Here is a 17588-nt window from a genome sequence, read left to right on the forward strand (position 1 = left end):
TTTCATCTAACCCTATCAGCATATCCTTCTATTCCTTTCTCCCTCATACATTTATCTAGCTTCCCCTTTTTTGGGTAAGTAATTGAACATGTTGGTAGCCACGTGGAGCTGTACAGCTTTGTTTCAGTAGTGTGAACAGAATACCAGGATACTACTAGAGGTTATGGCAAAATAATTATTGTACATCATGCAATGGTGTGAAAACCCTTAATATTTATGCACACTGAAATTTAAAAATAAATTCTGCATTTCTGACTTTAAGGAGAAATGCAAAACAATTATATCATGTATGTTATATAGGGACTAGGAATACTTCTTACATATGCTACCGCTTGTGAGGTCACAAAAATAAACCGGTTTACAAAATATATTTTAAAGGAGCGGTATAAATTTCATTTTGTATTTTTTAATCCTTGTTTTTACTAATTTTACTTGGTTCGTTAATGTAGTGATTATGTTACTGGACTAGTAATCTAGAGAATGTGAGTTGAAATCCCACCATGGAAGTTTGAGAATTTAAATGTAGCTTAAAAAAAAAATCTGGAAATAACAAAATATGGTGTCAGTAAAAGTGGTCACGAAGCTGTCGGATTGTCGTAAAATCCCAACTGGTTCACTAATGTCCTTTAGGAAAGGAAACCTGCTGTCCTTAACCAGTCCCTCACTAATGTGACTCCAGTCCCTCACTAATGTGATTGACTCTTAACTGCCCTCTGAAGTAGTCTGGCAAGCCACTGAGTTGTATCAAACTGCTACAGTGCAGCGGTTCAAGAAGTACCACCATCACCTTCTCACGGTAGCTAGGGATCAACAACAAATGCCAGCCTTGCCAATGATGCGCACATCCCGAGAATGAATTAAATTAATTACAAATAGGCATAAAAGAACGGCTTTAACCAGCTGAGAATTGCTGTAAAAACTCCAACATTTACAACGTTCTTACTTTTTTCCATTATTTGTTCTTGGGATGTGGCGATGCTGACAAGACAGCATTTAGTGCCCATCCCTAGTTGCCCTAAAGGCATTAAGAGTCAACCACATACTGTGGGATTCGGGTCATGGAGGCCAGACCAGGTAGGTTGCATAGCAAGGTCCCACAAACAGCAATGAGATAATGACCAGACAACTCTTTGTTTTTGTGAAGAGGTGGGTTGAGGGTGGAGAGTGATGGGCTCCCCTGACAAGCATTCCATGTTCCACAAAGGAAGCTACTTTTGACAGATTAAAAGTAAGATTGAAAGTGGCCATGGAGAAGTATAGTGGATTGCTTTAACAAACAGATGGCACAGACACGATAGGCCAAAAGGCCTCCTTCTGTGCCGTAAACTTGTACGGTTCTACGGCTTAGGCCCTCACAATGTTCCTCTTGAAGGAGACAGAAGGGAAACAAAAAGATGTGGCTGTATGTATACGTACATTAGGCGATGAGAAACTTACCAGATCTTTATTCTCTTAGGCGTGAGTCTGCTTTTCTGAATCATGTTATCCACTAGGTAGTAAAGCAGCACCGTTATCCCAGCAATGTACAACATTATATACAGGACGAAGGTCACATGCACACGATGAAAGGGCACTTCAAACTGTCGTTGAATGTTATCCTGCAGTTTAAACAAATTACACTAAGTAAGAAATGACATCATTTAGTAGCGATGATAATATTTAATTCTGATGTGGAGATGCCGGTGATGGACTGGGGTTGACAATTGTAAACAATTTTACAACACCAAGTTATAGTCCAGCAATTTTATTTTAAATTCACAAGCTTTCGGAGGCTTCCTCCTTCATCAGGTGAACGATGTGAAAATGAAATCCTCGAAATGAAATCGCATTTATAATTCACAGAACAATGCTTGGTGAGTACAGACAGTTTTTTCAACTGCCCGTTGCCAAGGCAATCAGTGTACAGACAGACAGGTGTTACCTGCCAGGTCTCTCAGAATATACAAATCACCAAAAAAAAAAACAACAAACAAAAAAAAAACAGAGATAGAGAGGTAGAAACATAGAAAAGACAGCAACTGACCAGTTATATTAAAAACAGATAACATTTGTTCGCTGGTGGGGTAACGTGTAGCGTGACATGAACCCAAGATCCTGGTTGAGGCCGTCCTCATGGGTGCGGAACTTGGCTATCAATTTCTGCTCGACGACAACGCAAAATCGTCGAGCAGAAATTGATAGCCAAGTTCCGCACCCATGAGGACGGCCTCAACCGGGATCTTGGGTTCATGTCACGCTACACGTTACCCCACCAGCGAACAAATGTTATCTGTTTTTAATATAACGGGTCAGTTGCTGTCTTGTCTATGTTTCTACCTCTCTATCTCTTTTTTTTTGTTTGTTGTTTTTTTTTTGGTGATTTGTATATTCTGTGAGACCTGGCAGGTAACACCTGTCTGTCTGCACACTGATTGCCTTGGCAACGGGCAGTTGAAAAAACTGTCTGTACTCACCAAGCATTGTTCTGTGAATTATAAATGCGATTTCATTTTCACATCGTTCACCTGACGAAGGAGGAAGCCTCCGAAAGCTTGTGAATTTAAAATAAAATTGCTGGACTATAACTTGGTGTTGTAAAATTGTTTACAATATTTAATTCAACATCTGAGGCTTCATCTAAATATCCTTAAAAATACCACTTAGAAGAAAAGTCCTGATATCAACACTAAAGTCCAACAAGAAGGCCAGAGTTTGAAACTCTCAGTCTTCACAAATTCCCATTTCAGCTATACACTGGTGTGAAATGTTGCCAGTTTGAAGGAAAGATTGTCTGGAAGAAGCAGAGATCCCATTTCACTCTTGGAAAGTGCACAACCTGACATGTCAACCAAGGAGTTGGCAGAACCCTTCTGAACAAGAGATTTTGTCATTCTATACAAACTTTGTGGGTTGGAAAGAAAAGGGAAAAAATGCAACTCGCTGAAAGGAACACACCACAGGTGAATCAGTAACTAGAGGGTATAAATTTATTATCGAGAAAGGGGTAAGGAGAATTTCTGTTAAAAAATGCAGATGGTTGTTAGAACAGCAATCAAACTCAATACTAAACATGCACAACCAAAGTTGAGCAGCAATTAACAAGCCAAACAGAATGTTGAACTATATAACCACAATGGTAGAGTACAAGTCAGAGGATCAAACTGTACACTGGTCTGGTCAGACTACATCTCGAGTACTGTGTCCAGTTCAGTTTACCAAGGCACAATGGAGACATAAGTGCTAGATGTACCTCCTCAGATAATGAAGCAATTCATGCCCGCATGCAGCAATACCAGGACAAGATCAAGGTTTTGGCTGGTAAATGGCAAGTAACATTCGCACCACAAAAGTGCCAGGCAATGATAACATCTAAGAGAGAGCTTAACTGCATCACCAGGACATTACCATCGCCAGATCCCCCACAATCAATATCCTGGGGTCATCATTGACTGGAAACTAAACTGGAATAGCCACATAAATGCCGTGGCTACTAGATCAGGTAAGTTGATGGCTCACATAGAAACATAGAAAATAGGAGCAGAAGTAAGCCATTCGGCCCTTCAAGCCTGCTCTGCCATTCAATATGATCATGGCTGATCCTCTATCTCAATACCAAATTCCCGCTCTCTCCCCATACCCCTTGATGCCTTTTGTGTCTAGAAATCTATCTAGCGCCTTCTTAAATATATTCAGTGACTTGGCCTCCACAGCTTTCTGTGATAGAGAATTCCACAGGTTCACCACCCTCTGAGTGAAGAAATTTCTCCTCTTCTTAGTCCTAAATGTCTGTATCCTGAGACTGTGACCCCTTGTTCTGGACCCCCCCAGCCAGGGGAAACATCCTCCCTGCATCCAGTCTGTCTAGCCCTGTCAGAATTTTATATGTTTCAATGAGATCCCCTCTCATTCTTCTAAACTCGAGTGAATACTCAAGTGAATACTTCTGACTCCCCAAAGCCTCTCCACAAGGCACAAGTCAGGAGTGTGATGGAATACTCTCCACTTGCCTGGATGGGTGCAGCTGCAACAACGCTCAAGAAGCTCAACATCATCCAGAACAAAGCAGCCCACTTGATCGGCAGCCCATCCACGAACTTAAATATCTACCCCCTTCACAAATGTACAGTGGCTGCAGTGTATACTATCTACAGGATGCACAATGGCTGGTCTCCAAGGCTACTTTGGCAGCACCTCCTAATCCCAAGATCTCCACCACCTAGAAGGACAAGGGCAGCAGGTACGTGGGAACACCATCACCTGCATATCATACAATCCTAACTTATGATGTGGAGATGCCGGTGATGGACTGGGGTTGACAAATGTAAAGAATCTTACAACACCAGGTTATAGTCCAACAATTTTATTTGAAAATCACAAGCTTTCGGAGATTATCTCCTTCGTCAGGTGAGCGTGGGACTCCTTGAACGTTTCGCATTTATAGTCAGAGAACAATACCTAGTGATTACAGATAATCTTTCCAACTGCCCATTACTTGTTGGGTTCATGTTACGCTACACGTAACCCCACCAGCGAATAAAGGTTATCTGTTTTTAATACAACGGGTCATCCTCTGTCTTTCTCTTCCTTTCGGATGTTTCTCCCTCTCTCTTTCTCTGTCTTGTGTCCTGGCCGTTTGTGTATTCGGTGATCCTGTAGGTAACACCTCTCTGTCTGAACACTTTGATTGCCTTGACAACGGGCAGTTGGAAAGATTATTTGTAATCACTAGGTATTGTTCTCTGACTATAAATGCGAAACGTTCAAGGAGTCCCACGCTCACCTGACGAAGGAGATAATCTCCGAAAGCTTGTGATTTTCAAATAAAATTGTTGGACTATAACCTGGTGTTGTAAGATTCTTTACATTAATCCTAACTTAAGCATATACCGTTGTTCCTTCAGTGTTGCTGGATTAAAATCCCAACAACCCACCTAACATAATTTTGGGAGTACCATCACCACACGGACTGCAGCGATTCAAGACGAAGGCCCACCACCACCTTCTCAAGGGCAACTAGGGATGGGCAATAAATGCTGGCTTTGCCAGTGAAATCCACAAATGGTTAAAAAAGTGCAAAGAAGAGCCATAAGGCTGCTTCCTAGTGTTAGAGGAAAGACTGGAGAAACGTGGGTTTTACACGTGAGAGATGATCATATACAGGTATAAGATAGTTTATGGGTATGAAAAAGATAAATCCTGAATATTACTTTAAAGAAAATTGCAAGGGTAGTGCAAGGGGAACGCAGGTTTAAACAAGTAACGGGTAAATTTAGGATCAATATCAGAAAGTTCTTCTTCTTACAAAGAGCGATCAACACATGGAATGGATTCCTGGATAGAACGGTGCAGGCAAAACCCGGAATCATTTAAGAAACAATTAGATACTGTAATTGAGGGGATGCTTTTTTAAAAAAAAAATTTAATTCTTGGCTTGTGAGCATCACTGGCGAGGCCGGCATTTATTACCCATCCTTGATTTCCCTGGATGGATGAATCAAGATGGGCTGAATGCCCTTTTTCATCCATAATTATCTTGGGTGAAATGGAATGCCTTACCAGAAACAGTGGTATAAGCAGAATCCATAAAAGCACTTAGAATGAAAATGGATAAATATTTGAAAAATAAAAATTTTAAAGGATATGGAGAAAAGGTGGGGGAATGGGACTTTGAGAGCTGGCCCAGGTGCAATGGACCACAGAATCCTGTGGCATAGGAGATCATATGATTCTGTAACACACGATTGTTCTCAACACAAGTGTGCTATTGTGCTCTCTTTCATGCAGTGCTAAACACACACATTTGAAATAATATTCAGCAATTTAGCCTGTGAAATTTATGTAAGGCCTTCAGTATCATGGGATAACTAACATTATGATTAAGCCCTACAAGAAAAGAGAGGCGAAACATAACAGTTTCAGGACTTCATTGCTGAGTAGTGCATATTCAACAAATTGGCTCTGATTTTAAGAACTCATGACTACATGGAATGAGTCAACAGGCAGGAATTGACCAAAGCAAGATCAAAAATTGCATATTAAGAAAGCGTTCACTCTACGCAATACACAAGGTCAAGATGGAAATTTAATAAAGTACTAAAATCAAATCAGAAGTAGTGAGCAGTTATGCAGCCATGTAACCCGTGGTTTATTTATTTAAGTACTGTTATTTGCTTGCTGAAATCATATTATAGTATGGTACAGCACAGGAGGCCATTTGGCTAGTCATGCCTGTGCTGGCTCTTTGAAAGAACTATCCAATTAGTCCCATTCCCCTGCTCTTTCCCATAGCCCTATAAATTTTTTCCCTTCAAGTATTTATCCTAATTCCCTTTTGAAAGTTACTATTGAATCTGCTTCCACCACCCTTTCAGGCAGTGCATTCCAGGTCATTACAACCTGCAGCGTAAAAAAATGTTTCCTCATGTCTCCTCTGGCTCTTTTGCCGATCACCTTAAATCTGTCCCCTCTGGTTACTGACCCGTCTGCCATTGGAAACAGTTTACTCTATCAAAACCATTCATGATTGTGAGCACCTATATCAAAATGTCCTCTTCACCTTCTCTGCCCTAAGGAGAATAACCCCAGCTTCTCCGGTCTCTCCACATAACTGAAGTCCCTCATCTCTGGTACCTTCCAGTAAATCTCTTCTGCTACAAGGCCTTGAAATCCCTCCTAAAGTGTGGTGCCCAGAATTGAACACAATACTGTAGCTGAGGGTTAACCAGCATTATATAAAGGTTTAGCATAACTTCCTTGCTTTTATACTCTATGCCTCTAATAATAAAGCCCAGGATTCCGTAAGCTTTTTTAACCACTTTCTCAACCTATCCTGCCACCTTCAAAGATTTGTGCACGTATACCCCCACAGGTCTCTCTGTTCCTGAACTCCCTTTAAAATTGTACCATTTACTTCATATTAACTCTCCTCATTCTTCCTACTAAAATGTGTCACTTCACACTTCTTAGCATTAAATTTCATCTGCCATGTGTCTGCCCATTTCACCAGTCTGTCTTTGTCCTCCTGAGGTATGTTACTATCCTCCACATTATTTTGTCATCTGCAAACTTTGAAATTATACCCTGTATACCCAAGTCCAGGTCATTAATATATATCAAAAAGAGCAGTGGTCCTAATACAGACATCAGGCTGATTTGGAAGGCATTAACAGGATTGGACAAAGTCAGTATGGGTTTATGAAGGGGAAATCATGCTTAACAAATCTACTGGAGTTTTTTTTGAGGATGTAACTAGTAGGATAGGGGAGAACCAGTGGATGTAGTGTACTTGGATTTTCAGAAGGCTTTTGATAAGGTCCCACACAAGAGGTTAGTGTGCAAAATTAAAGCACATGGGATTGGGGGCAATATACTGGCATGGATTGAGAATTGGTTGACAGACAGTAAACAGAGAGTACGAATAAACGGGTCTTTTTCCGGGTGGCAGGCAGTGACTAGTGGGGTACCGCAGGGATCAGTGCTTGGGCCCCAGCTATTCACAATATATATCAATGATTTGGATGAGGGAACTAAATGTAACATTTCCAAGTTTACAAACGACACAAAGCTGGGGTGGAATGTGAGCTGTGAGGAGGATGCAAAGAGGCTCCAATGTGATTTGGACAAGTTGGGTGAATGGGCAAGAACATGGCAGATGCAGTATAATGTGGATAAATGTGAGGTTATCCACTTTGGTTGTAAAAATAGAAAGGCAGATTATCTGAATGGTGATAGATTGGGAAAAGGGGAGGTGTAACAAGACCTGGGTGTCCTTGCTGCACCTGAATGCGAGCATTCAGGTGCAGCAAGCAGTTAGGAAGGCGAATGCAAGAAGATTTGAGTACAGGAGCAAGGATGTCTTACTGCAGTTATACAGGGCCTTGGTGAGACCACATCTGGAGTATTGTGTGCAGTTTTGGTCTCCTTATCTGAGGAAGGATGTCCTTGCCATGGAGGGAGTGCAACGAAGGTTTACCAGACTGATTCCTGGGTTGGCAGGACTGACGTATGAAGAGAAATTGGGTCGACTAGGCCTATATTCACTAGAGTTTAGAAGAATGAGAGGTGATCTCATCGAAACATATAAAATTCTAACAGGACTAGACAGACTAGATGCAGGGAGGATGTTCCCGATGGCTGGGGAGTCCAGAACCAGGGGTCACAGTCTCAGGGGTATGCCATTTAGAACAGAGATGAGGAGAAATTTCTTCACTCAGAGGCTGATGAACCTGTGGAATTCTCTACCACAGAAGGCAGTGGAGGCCAAGTCATTAGATGTATTCAAGAAGGAGATAGATAAATTTCTTAATGCTAAAGAGATCAAGGGATATGGGGAAAAAGCGGGAACAGGGTACTGAGTTAGACAATCAGCCATGATCATTTTGAATGGTGGAGCAGGCCCGAAGGGCCGAATGGCCTACTCTTGCTTCTATGTTCTATGTTTCTACGATTCGCCTGTAATTGTCGGGTTTATCTCCCTCCCCTTTTTTGAATAGGGGTGTAACATTTGCAATTCTCCAGTCCTCTGGCATTGTCCCTATATCTAAGGAGGATTGGAAGATTGTGGCCAAAGCCTCCGCAATTTCCACCCTTACTTCCCTCAGTAACCTAGGATGCATCCCATCTGGACCGGGTGACTTTTCTACTTTGAGACTGCCAATCTTTTAAGTACTTCCTCTATCTATTTTTATCCTATCCAATATCGCTACTATCTCCTCCTTTATTGCTACAATGGCAGCACCCTCTAATCTAGTGAAGTATGCATTTAGTACCTCAGCCATGCCCTCTGCCTCCACAAGATGATCCCCTTTTTTGTCCCTAATCAGTCCCACCCTTCCTTTGACTACCCTTTTATCATTTATATGTTTATAAAAGACTTTTGAGTTCCTTTTATGATAGCCGCTAATTTTATTCTCATACTCTCTCTTCACCCCTCATTCCCTTTTTTAGATCTCCTCTGTACTTTGTGTTCTCTACTGTATTATGAATCTTACATTCATCATAAGCCTCCTTTTTCTGTTTCATTTTAAGCTCTATATCTTTAGTCATCCAGGGAGCTGTAGCTTTGGATGCCCTGCCTTTCCCCCTGGTAGTAATGTGTTTACTCTGTACCCAAACCATCTACTCCTTGAAGGCCTCCCATTGTTCAATTACTGTTTTGCCTACCAAGATTCCTTTTTAACTCACTGAAATTACCCCTCCTCCAGTTAAGTATTTTCACATGTGATTGTTACTTGTCCTTTTCAATGACTATTCTAAACCTAATGATATTATGATCACTGTTCCCCAAATGTTCCCCCCTGAAACATGCTCCACCTCCCCATTTCATTCCCTGGAACCAGATCCAGCACTGCTTCCTTCCTTGTTGGGCTGGAAACACACTGTTCCAGAAAGTTCTCGAACACATTTCAGGAATTCCTCCCCCTCTTTGCCCTTTACACCATTACTATACCAGTCTATATTGGGATAATTGAAATCCCCCATTATCACTACTCTATATTTCTTGCATCTTTCTGTAATTTGCCTGCAAATTTGGCCTCTATCTCCTTCCCACTATTTGGTGGCCTATAGTAAACACCCAGATACGTAATAGCTCCTCTATTGTTCCTTTATTCTAACCAAATAGATTCTGTCTTTGATCCCTCACCTACATGATCCCTTTCCAGTGCTATAATAGTTGCTTTGATCAACACTGCCACCAACCCCTCCCCCTCTCCATTCTTTCCTTCCCTATCTTTCCTGAATACCTTGTAGCCAAGAATATTAAGTACCCAATCATCCCCTTCTTTGAGCCAGGTCTCTGTTATTGCCATTATATCGTAGTCCCATGTGGCAACTTGAGCCTGCAGCTCACCAACCTTATTTACCACGCTACGAGCATTTACGCACATGCACAACAAACTCATTTTAGATTGTCTTGCATTTGTCTCATCTGATCCCTCCTATTTCTGAACTCTTCTTTACTCTAGTGCTATTTGTCCCTCCCAGTGCTCTGTGCACATTGTTTCTGCTTTCTAATGTTTCATCCTGGTGCCCAACCCCCTGCCAAATTAGTGTAAACCCTCCCCAGAGCACTGGTTAACCTCCCCACTAGGACATTGGTCGAGCTCTGTTGAGATGCAACCAGTCCATCTTGTACAGATCCCTCCTGCCCCAGAACGGGTCCCAATGCCCCAGGAATCTGAAGCCCTCCCTCCTGCACCATTTCTCCAGCCATGCATTAACCGGTCTTATCCTACTATTCCTATACTCACTAGCGCGTGGCACTGGGAGTAATCCAAAGATTACTACCTTCGAGGTTCTGCTTTTTAACTTCCTCCCTATCTCCTGAAACTCTGACTGCAGGACCTCAATCCTTCTTCCTATATCATTGTTCCTACATGGACTATGACGACTTCTCCCCACAAAATGTTCTGCACCCTCTCGGTGATGTCCTTTACCCTAGCACCAGGGAGGCAACGCACCATGCGGAACTCACATCAGCAGCTGCAGAAACGCCTGTCTATCCCCTTATCGAATCCCATATAAAAACAGCATTTCTTGTGCCCCCGTGCAGCTGAGTCTCCCACAGGGCCGTGGATTTGTTCCTGACCGCACTCCCCCGAGGTGTCAATGCCCTCACTGGTATTCATGATCGGCATGAAAATTTAGGCAATGTATATTTAACATACAAGCTGTATAAAAATGCTACTGTTGGGATCCTTCTGTTTACCTAACAGCCAAAATTCAATTTAATACTGAATTTTTAGCCCATCAAAATATACAATACATTAATTGTGTGCGCTTATCCTTCCTCCCCCTCAGAAAACATGAAGGATTCAGAGAACTGTGATTAGACCAAGTCAGACTACAAAACCAGGCAGCAGATCCATGTAATATTCATTATGTAATAGTACATTAAGTCATTTCCAGTACAATAAATGTCAACCCTTGCATAAAATAATTATTCTAATCATATGTTAATGTTCAAATTTGGAATTTGAGCCACTAGAGGCTGCTTACCACATATTTTAATATATGATCAGATTTTTTTTTTTTAAATCCTAAACAATTAATTTCCATTATTTACTCTTGCATTTAGGTTTCTCAAGCACCAAAACCAGTACCTGCCTGCAAGCACAAGCAGGTAATGTACAGTCAGAGCTCAGCAAATGTGCGTTGGAGGTGCAGAGTAGTGATGCAGATGAACTCATCCTCTATTTTTTCTTGGGGTCATGGCCAATCTGTCAGGGATTAGATCAGCTGTACCATCAGTTTTTGTTTTTAATATATAATTCAGCCTTATCACAAATCATTATGCAGTCTGCTTTATCATACTTGTCTAAGTTAAAAGCACCGTAACTTATTCCAGTCTGCCAGCACATCGTTGTATTTTCACATTCTGCCAAAGTGAATAGGCTCCAGTAATATCATCTGGCTATCGTTTTATAATCCCTTATTTTAGGAACATAGGAACATTTATATAATCCTACAAAAAAAAAATCACATTAAATTTTACTTAATCCATTTTTCTTTTTCTATTCGCAATTATGAAAGGATTCATGACTGAAGCAGTTTTTAACCTTTTTAGAACCATGTCCTAATCTATTGCACCATCAGCCTTTTGCCCAAAGACTCTGATAAATAGGGTCTACTGTACCATTTTCTTTTTAAGCCGCATTCGCTGGCACTTAGCCAATTGACTGTAGTACTGATCTACTGACAGCAGAGGGCATGAAAACATTATGTAAATACTGTTACTTAAATTCTTGGACAATATTCAGAATTTCAAATGGAACATGTCCCATGTTTGATCCCTAATATTTCTGAAATATGCACAATTCTGCCAGCCACCTATTTGGCTTAAACAAGTTGTACAACTACATCATTTACTCCCTTATTTTAGGAACATTGGAACATCTTCTACTGCAACACTTATATAAGCCTAGAAAAAAACCCAACAAAATCACATTAAATTTTACTGAATCCACCTCTCTTTTTCTGTTCCCAATTATGAAAAGATTCATGATTGTGCTCACTGACCTACATTGGCTCCTAGTCCAGGAAGCCTCGATTTTAAAATTCTCATCCTCGTTTTCAAATCTCTCCATGGCCTCGCCCCTCCCTATCTCTGTAACCTCCTCCCGCCCTATAATCCTCCGAGATCTCTGCGCTCCTCCAATTCTTGCCTCTTGTGCATATCTGATTTTAATCACTCCACCATTGGCAGCCGTGCCTTAATCTGCCTAGGCCCTAAGCTCTGGAATTCCCTCCCTAAACTTTCTCCTTTAAGATGCTCCTTAAAACATATCCCTCTGACCACTCTTTTGGTCACCTGTCCTAATATCTCCTAATGTGGCTTTGTGTCAAATTTTGTTTGATAACAGTCCTGTGAGGCGCCTTGGGACGTTTTACTATGTTAAAGGTGCAATATAAATGCAAGTTGTTGTTATTGTATTCACTGTTGTAGTGTAGGGAAATGTGACAGTCAAGTTGTGCACAGCAAGGTTCCACAAACAGCTATGAGATAAATGACCAGACAATCTGTTTTTAATAATGTCGGTTGAGGGATAAATGTTGGCCACAGCACCAGGAGAACATGCCTGCTTTTCTTTGAATAGTGCTATAGGATCTTTTACATCCACCTGAGAGATCCCGGGGATGGGGCCTTGATTTAACGTCTTATCCAAAAGATTGCACCGCCTATAGTACTCCCTCAAGTACTGCAGTAAAGTATCAGCCTAGATTATGGGTTTAAGTCTCTGGAGTGGGACTTGAAACCATAACCTTGAGTCAGAGACAAGAGGGCTACCATTGGGCTACCCTATTTATTGGGTAAATAGCACATAGTCTAGGATAGTATGTAAGCAACAGAGTTTTGAACCAGTTGTAGTTAATGTATGGTGGAGCTAGGGTTGCTGGCAAGAAAAGCATCAGAGAACTTGAGCTTTGATTCTCTATTAATAAGTTGTCCATCTTTTCATTACTCACCAATAGCTTCCAGAAATCCTTGTGCCACCTTATGAGTGATTGGTTGAGTGCTGCTTCTGAGCTGCTTGTAATAGGATGGTATCCATGGAATGCCCACACTCTCCCACTGTAGTAATTCAAATGCATCAGCAATGGGCCTAAGAACAGATACAAGTTCAATCACTAACACTGTCGCAGTGACTTGAGGTGACCTGTTAAAGGACAAGGAGGTTTAAGAGCTAATTATTCAAATGGTACAAAGCATCACAGGGAAGGTGGATTTTCCTAGGATCAGGGACTCAAGTATGATTAAACTGAGCACAAATACATGAAATGCAAAAAGGCTATTCAGCCCATCAAGCCTGCTCCTTCCAGAGATCACATGCAATCTATTGTAACCAAAGAGCAAAAAAATCAACAGCGTCTAGTAAAACAATTTCATTTAAAGAAAAAAATGTAAATGCTAGTTATTGAAATAAAAATAAAACATTGCACCCGGTGTGTATTTCCATCTTTTCCAAGAGAAAAGATGGGTTAGCATTTTGGAGAGAGGTCTTTCATCAGAATCTCCTGTGGTTTACAACACAGGCTAACTTTTGGAGCCAAAACTGTGGTGAAGTATCAATGGATAATTTAAATAAGGTTTTGGCCCTTCCAGAACTAAACTGAACACATACCATGCAAGTAGTCAAACAAGATGATAACAGCAAAACTTAGGAGCAAAGATGATACAGTGAGAACAATTACTTCTCCTTTAGTAAGTCTCATATTGTCCATTTCTGGCCATAGGCTGACCTGCAAATCAAGAAATTGAATCATTAGGTGCCTGTGATAAGTAAAAGATTTTTCTTTAAATTCATTGGTTAGCTTAATTACTCATCAAGTTTTTCTTTTGGTGAATTTTTGTGCTAATCAACACAAGGGACCTCAGTGTTTGGGAATGGAACTACTTTTCCATTTTGGGCACCCAAGTTAGGTATAGTAGAGCTAGATACTGAGTAAAATTCCCTCTACTCTGCACTATTATATCTTAGCCTCAACACCATGGTGTTAATCTTATCCCTCCTACCCCCACCCCGCCAATGCTTTACAATCTTCTAAACTCTGTAATTGTTCATTTTAGTACCTATTTGTGCCAAATTGGGGGGGGGATTCTTTTCTTAAGAGCATTTGGCTCTAGCAATTGACTTGTCTACTCAGAGATTTTACATAGGATCTTAATAGCTGGCAGAGAGGAGATACATCACATCACTTTAGGCCATATTCAAATACAGATCCCACAGGTGAGACCGTGCTCTAACTCCAATGTGCTACTCTCTCCCCTCACAAACAGAAGCACAGCAAGAAAGTCAAGCAACTAACTGACAGTAAATATGTTTTTTTTTGTTAATGTAGTCTGGGTGCACATTAGGTAACTGCTTACCAGATAGGAAAGGAAAGAGAAAGAATGACAGGGACTTTGTATAATTATGGACTACCACATTGATTGGTAGCACTAAGGATTCACAGCACTGGAGGGCATCATCATCCTCATCTACAAGCGGAAGGGGGAAGAGGGAAGAAATCAGAAATTGGCGACCCATTTCCGTGCTAAATGTCGACTACAAGATTCTAAGGCCATCGCCAACAGGCTCAAGTCTGCTCTGGAGTGGTGATCCACCCGGATCAGACCTGTACTGTACCTGGCAAGAAGATCTACAATAGCCTTTCGCTGCTCAGGGATACAATCGCCTACATACAGGACAGGGGGGTGAACACCTGCCTTAGGTGAATACCTGGACAAGGAGAAAGCCTTCAACAGAACATCCCATACATACATGATGGATGTGCTCTCCAAAATAGTGTTTGGGGAGGGAATCAGTGATTGGATCCGACTGCTTTACACGGACATCCATATCACAGTCCTAATCAACGGGTGGGAGTCGGAGAGCCTTCCGATCAGATCTGGAGTTAGGCAGGGCAGTCCTCTCTTGTACCTTGTTCACATGTTGTATCCAGCCTTTTGCCACAGCCATCAGGAAGGACGCAGGTCTCCGGTGTGGGTGGGGGGGGGGTGACGATCCCAGACAGCCGAGGCTCTCAGGTTAAGGCTTCCCTGTAACATCACGTCACCGTCTTTTGCTCCGATCAGTGGTCGGTACACAGCCTGATGGGCATCTGCGACCGTTTTGAGCTGGCCTTGGGGGCCAGAGTGAGGCCATGTTCTTTGGCAGGTGGGAGATCTGATCCTTTGTCCCCTTCACCGACAGGTGTGACTACCTGAAGGTGCTGGGGATCTGGTTCAGGGGGCCCCAGGCTTGCACCAAGAACTGGGAGGAACGGGTCGCCAAGACTTGGTATGTGGATGGGGCACTCATTTTCCATAACCGGCAGGAACCTGGTGATAAGATGTGAGGTACTCACGGTGTTGCTCTACGTGGCTAAGATCTGGCCCATTCCCTACCGATCCGCCGTCATAGTCACCCGAGCTATCTTCCACTTCGTCTGGAGGTCCACAGTAGAACGCATCTGCAAGGACACCATGTACAAGCCCCCAGACAAAGGGGGGTAGGGCGTCCCCAATGCCGCTGTGATCCTGATGGCCACCTTTGTGTGTGGCTGCCTCAGGATGTGTGTAGAGTCCCAGTACGCAAACACTAAGTGTCACTATGTGCTGAGTTTCTACCTGTACGCCACACTGAAGACTGGGTCTGGCCACGCTGGCCATGCAGACGCAGGACGTCCCGTCCAGCTGGACCATACCCCACCACCTGTCCCAGGTGGAGAAGTTCCCGAGTAGGAACCCCTTCGGCCACGAGGCCGTCAAGACAGTGGTCGGCATGGAATGTTTCGAGAGTTCTGCAGGGAAAGGAGAGGGTGGATCCAATCGGGCAGTTCCCCGACCAGACGGTCGATGCCATTTGGCAGAACGTCTCAAGGCATCAGGATGTAGCCTGGGTGGTGGCGAGAAGGGCCCTCCCAGTGCGGTCCTTCCAACACGCATGGAATCTCAGCACCATCGCAAGCTGCCTTCGAGGCTGCGGCAGGGATGAGACCATTGCCCGCCTCCTGATGGACTGCCCCCTCGCGCAGTAAGTGTGGAGACAGATGTGTTGGTATCTGTCCCGGTACATCCCCAACAGTTTGGTAACACAGGACGTTGTGCTCTATGGGCTGTTCCCCAGCACACACAATGAGGCAGATATCAATTGCTGCTGGAAGACCATCAACTCGGTGAAGGAGGCCCTTTGGTCCACCCAAAATCTGTTGGTCCTCCAGCTGAAGGAGCTGTCCACAACAGAGTGTTGCCAACTGGCACACTCCAAGGTCCAGGAGTACGTGCTGTGGGACGCACTGAAGCGAGGTGCAGCCTACGCAAAGGCTCTATGGGGAAAGGCCACCCCACTTTGTATTGTACAGAATGTATTAGAAGATATGTACTGTGTTTTGAATTGTAATAATGGAATCAGTGTGTACAATCTGCATTGCTTGGAATTGTGTCCTTTTTCATTGAACTGTGTGTATCTTTAAATTTTATGAAATAAAGTGTATTTTGAAATATAAAAAAAGCACTCACAGCACTAGAGTTTACAATCCCTAAATGCAACATTATCCTAAATGTAAGGCAGCTCCCCCAGCAAACAGTGGGAGATTCCACTTTACAAAACTATAATCATTGGAGTTGGGATTTTCAAAAGTGGACAATATCTCAGTTATAAATTCATATTAATACATAAGTTGGATTTTGCAGTATAACAGAAAGTAGGAGACAAGAGTAAAGATATTCAAAAACAGAAATGAAAAGGTTTGTTTCAATATCAAATTTCTTCAGCTTTAAAAAAAGATATAACTTCTATAGTCACTACTTTAGGACACTTTTACTACTGGCTTGGTTACAAAGGTCATGAGATTTTAGAATGCCTTAGTTGAAGCATCGTGTGGCTGTAATATATTGTTCAAGATGATGTTGTGACCTTAGGGATCTATGTTAATGGTGGCAAATTCCGGAAGTACAATGTTACAATTTGCAGTCTGGCCACATCCACGCATACTCCCCTCCCGGCACAGGAAAGGTCGACTGATAAAGAAGCTACATTCTGCACTGAATGAGAATTGCTGTCAACATCCTTGTACCATATACAAAAGTACCGGGAGGGTCCACAAATTTTCAACCTTCCAATTTACTCAGATTAGTGACTCCAGCTGTGGCATAACTTCATCTATTTCCCAAAACTATACAGTTAGTGCTCATGTATAGAATCATAGAATGGTTACAGCACAGGAGGCTGCCATTCGGCCCATCGAGCCCACGCAGGCTCTTTGTAACAGCAATCCAGATAGTCCCATTCCCCTGCTGTTTCCCTGTAGCCCTGCAAATTTTTTAGCTGCTTCAGGTCATTTTAACTACTTAAATATTACACTTGTCCAATGAGTAACGTATGTTGAAAGTATTATACAAAGGGATGGAAATTCATTACAGAACTTTCCCAGGGCAAAATAATCATAATCAAGAGTTTCAGTTCACCTTTCAGAGCAAGGAGGATTTTCCTAATCTCAGTTATTTCTGTACTTTGCAACTCAACCAGTAATAGAACTATAGCTTATGTGGTAATAATGGAATTTAATTTCTTTAGCTGAAGTAATTCGATTTTGAAATTGTTTTTAAAATTTTAGATTTCTCTGAT

General features: G+C 42.2%; 1 protein-coding gene across 2 annotated transcripts in view; it reads right to left on the reverse strand.

Annotated features, from left to right (window-relative positions):
• Nucleotides 1–17588, reverse strand: part of LOC137320796 (uncharacterized) — a 40671-nt gene that overhangs the window by 13727 nt on the left and 9356 nt on the right. For both annotated transcript variants that reach the window (XM_067982640.1, XM_067982641.1), the window contains exons 5-7: nucleotides 13602–13719; nucleotides 12946–13082; nucleotides 1438–1598 (exon numbers count right to left, since the gene is read on the reverse strand). In XM_067982640.1, coding sequence (XP_067838741.1) covers nucleotides 1438–1598; nucleotides 12946–13082; nucleotides 13602–13719 — 416 coding nt within the window. The remainder of the gene's footprint in view (nucleotides 1–1437; nucleotides 1599–12945; nucleotides 13083–13601; nucleotides 13720–17588) is intronic.

Source organism: Heptranchias perlo, chromosome 4 (genome assembly GCF_035084215.1).
Source record: "Heptranchias perlo isolate sHepPer1 chromosome 4, sHepPer1.hap1, whole genome shotgun sequence".
Taxonomy (NCBI): Eukaryota; Metazoa; Chordata; class Chondrichthyes; order Hexanchiformes; family Hexanchidae; genus Heptranchias; species Heptranchias perlo.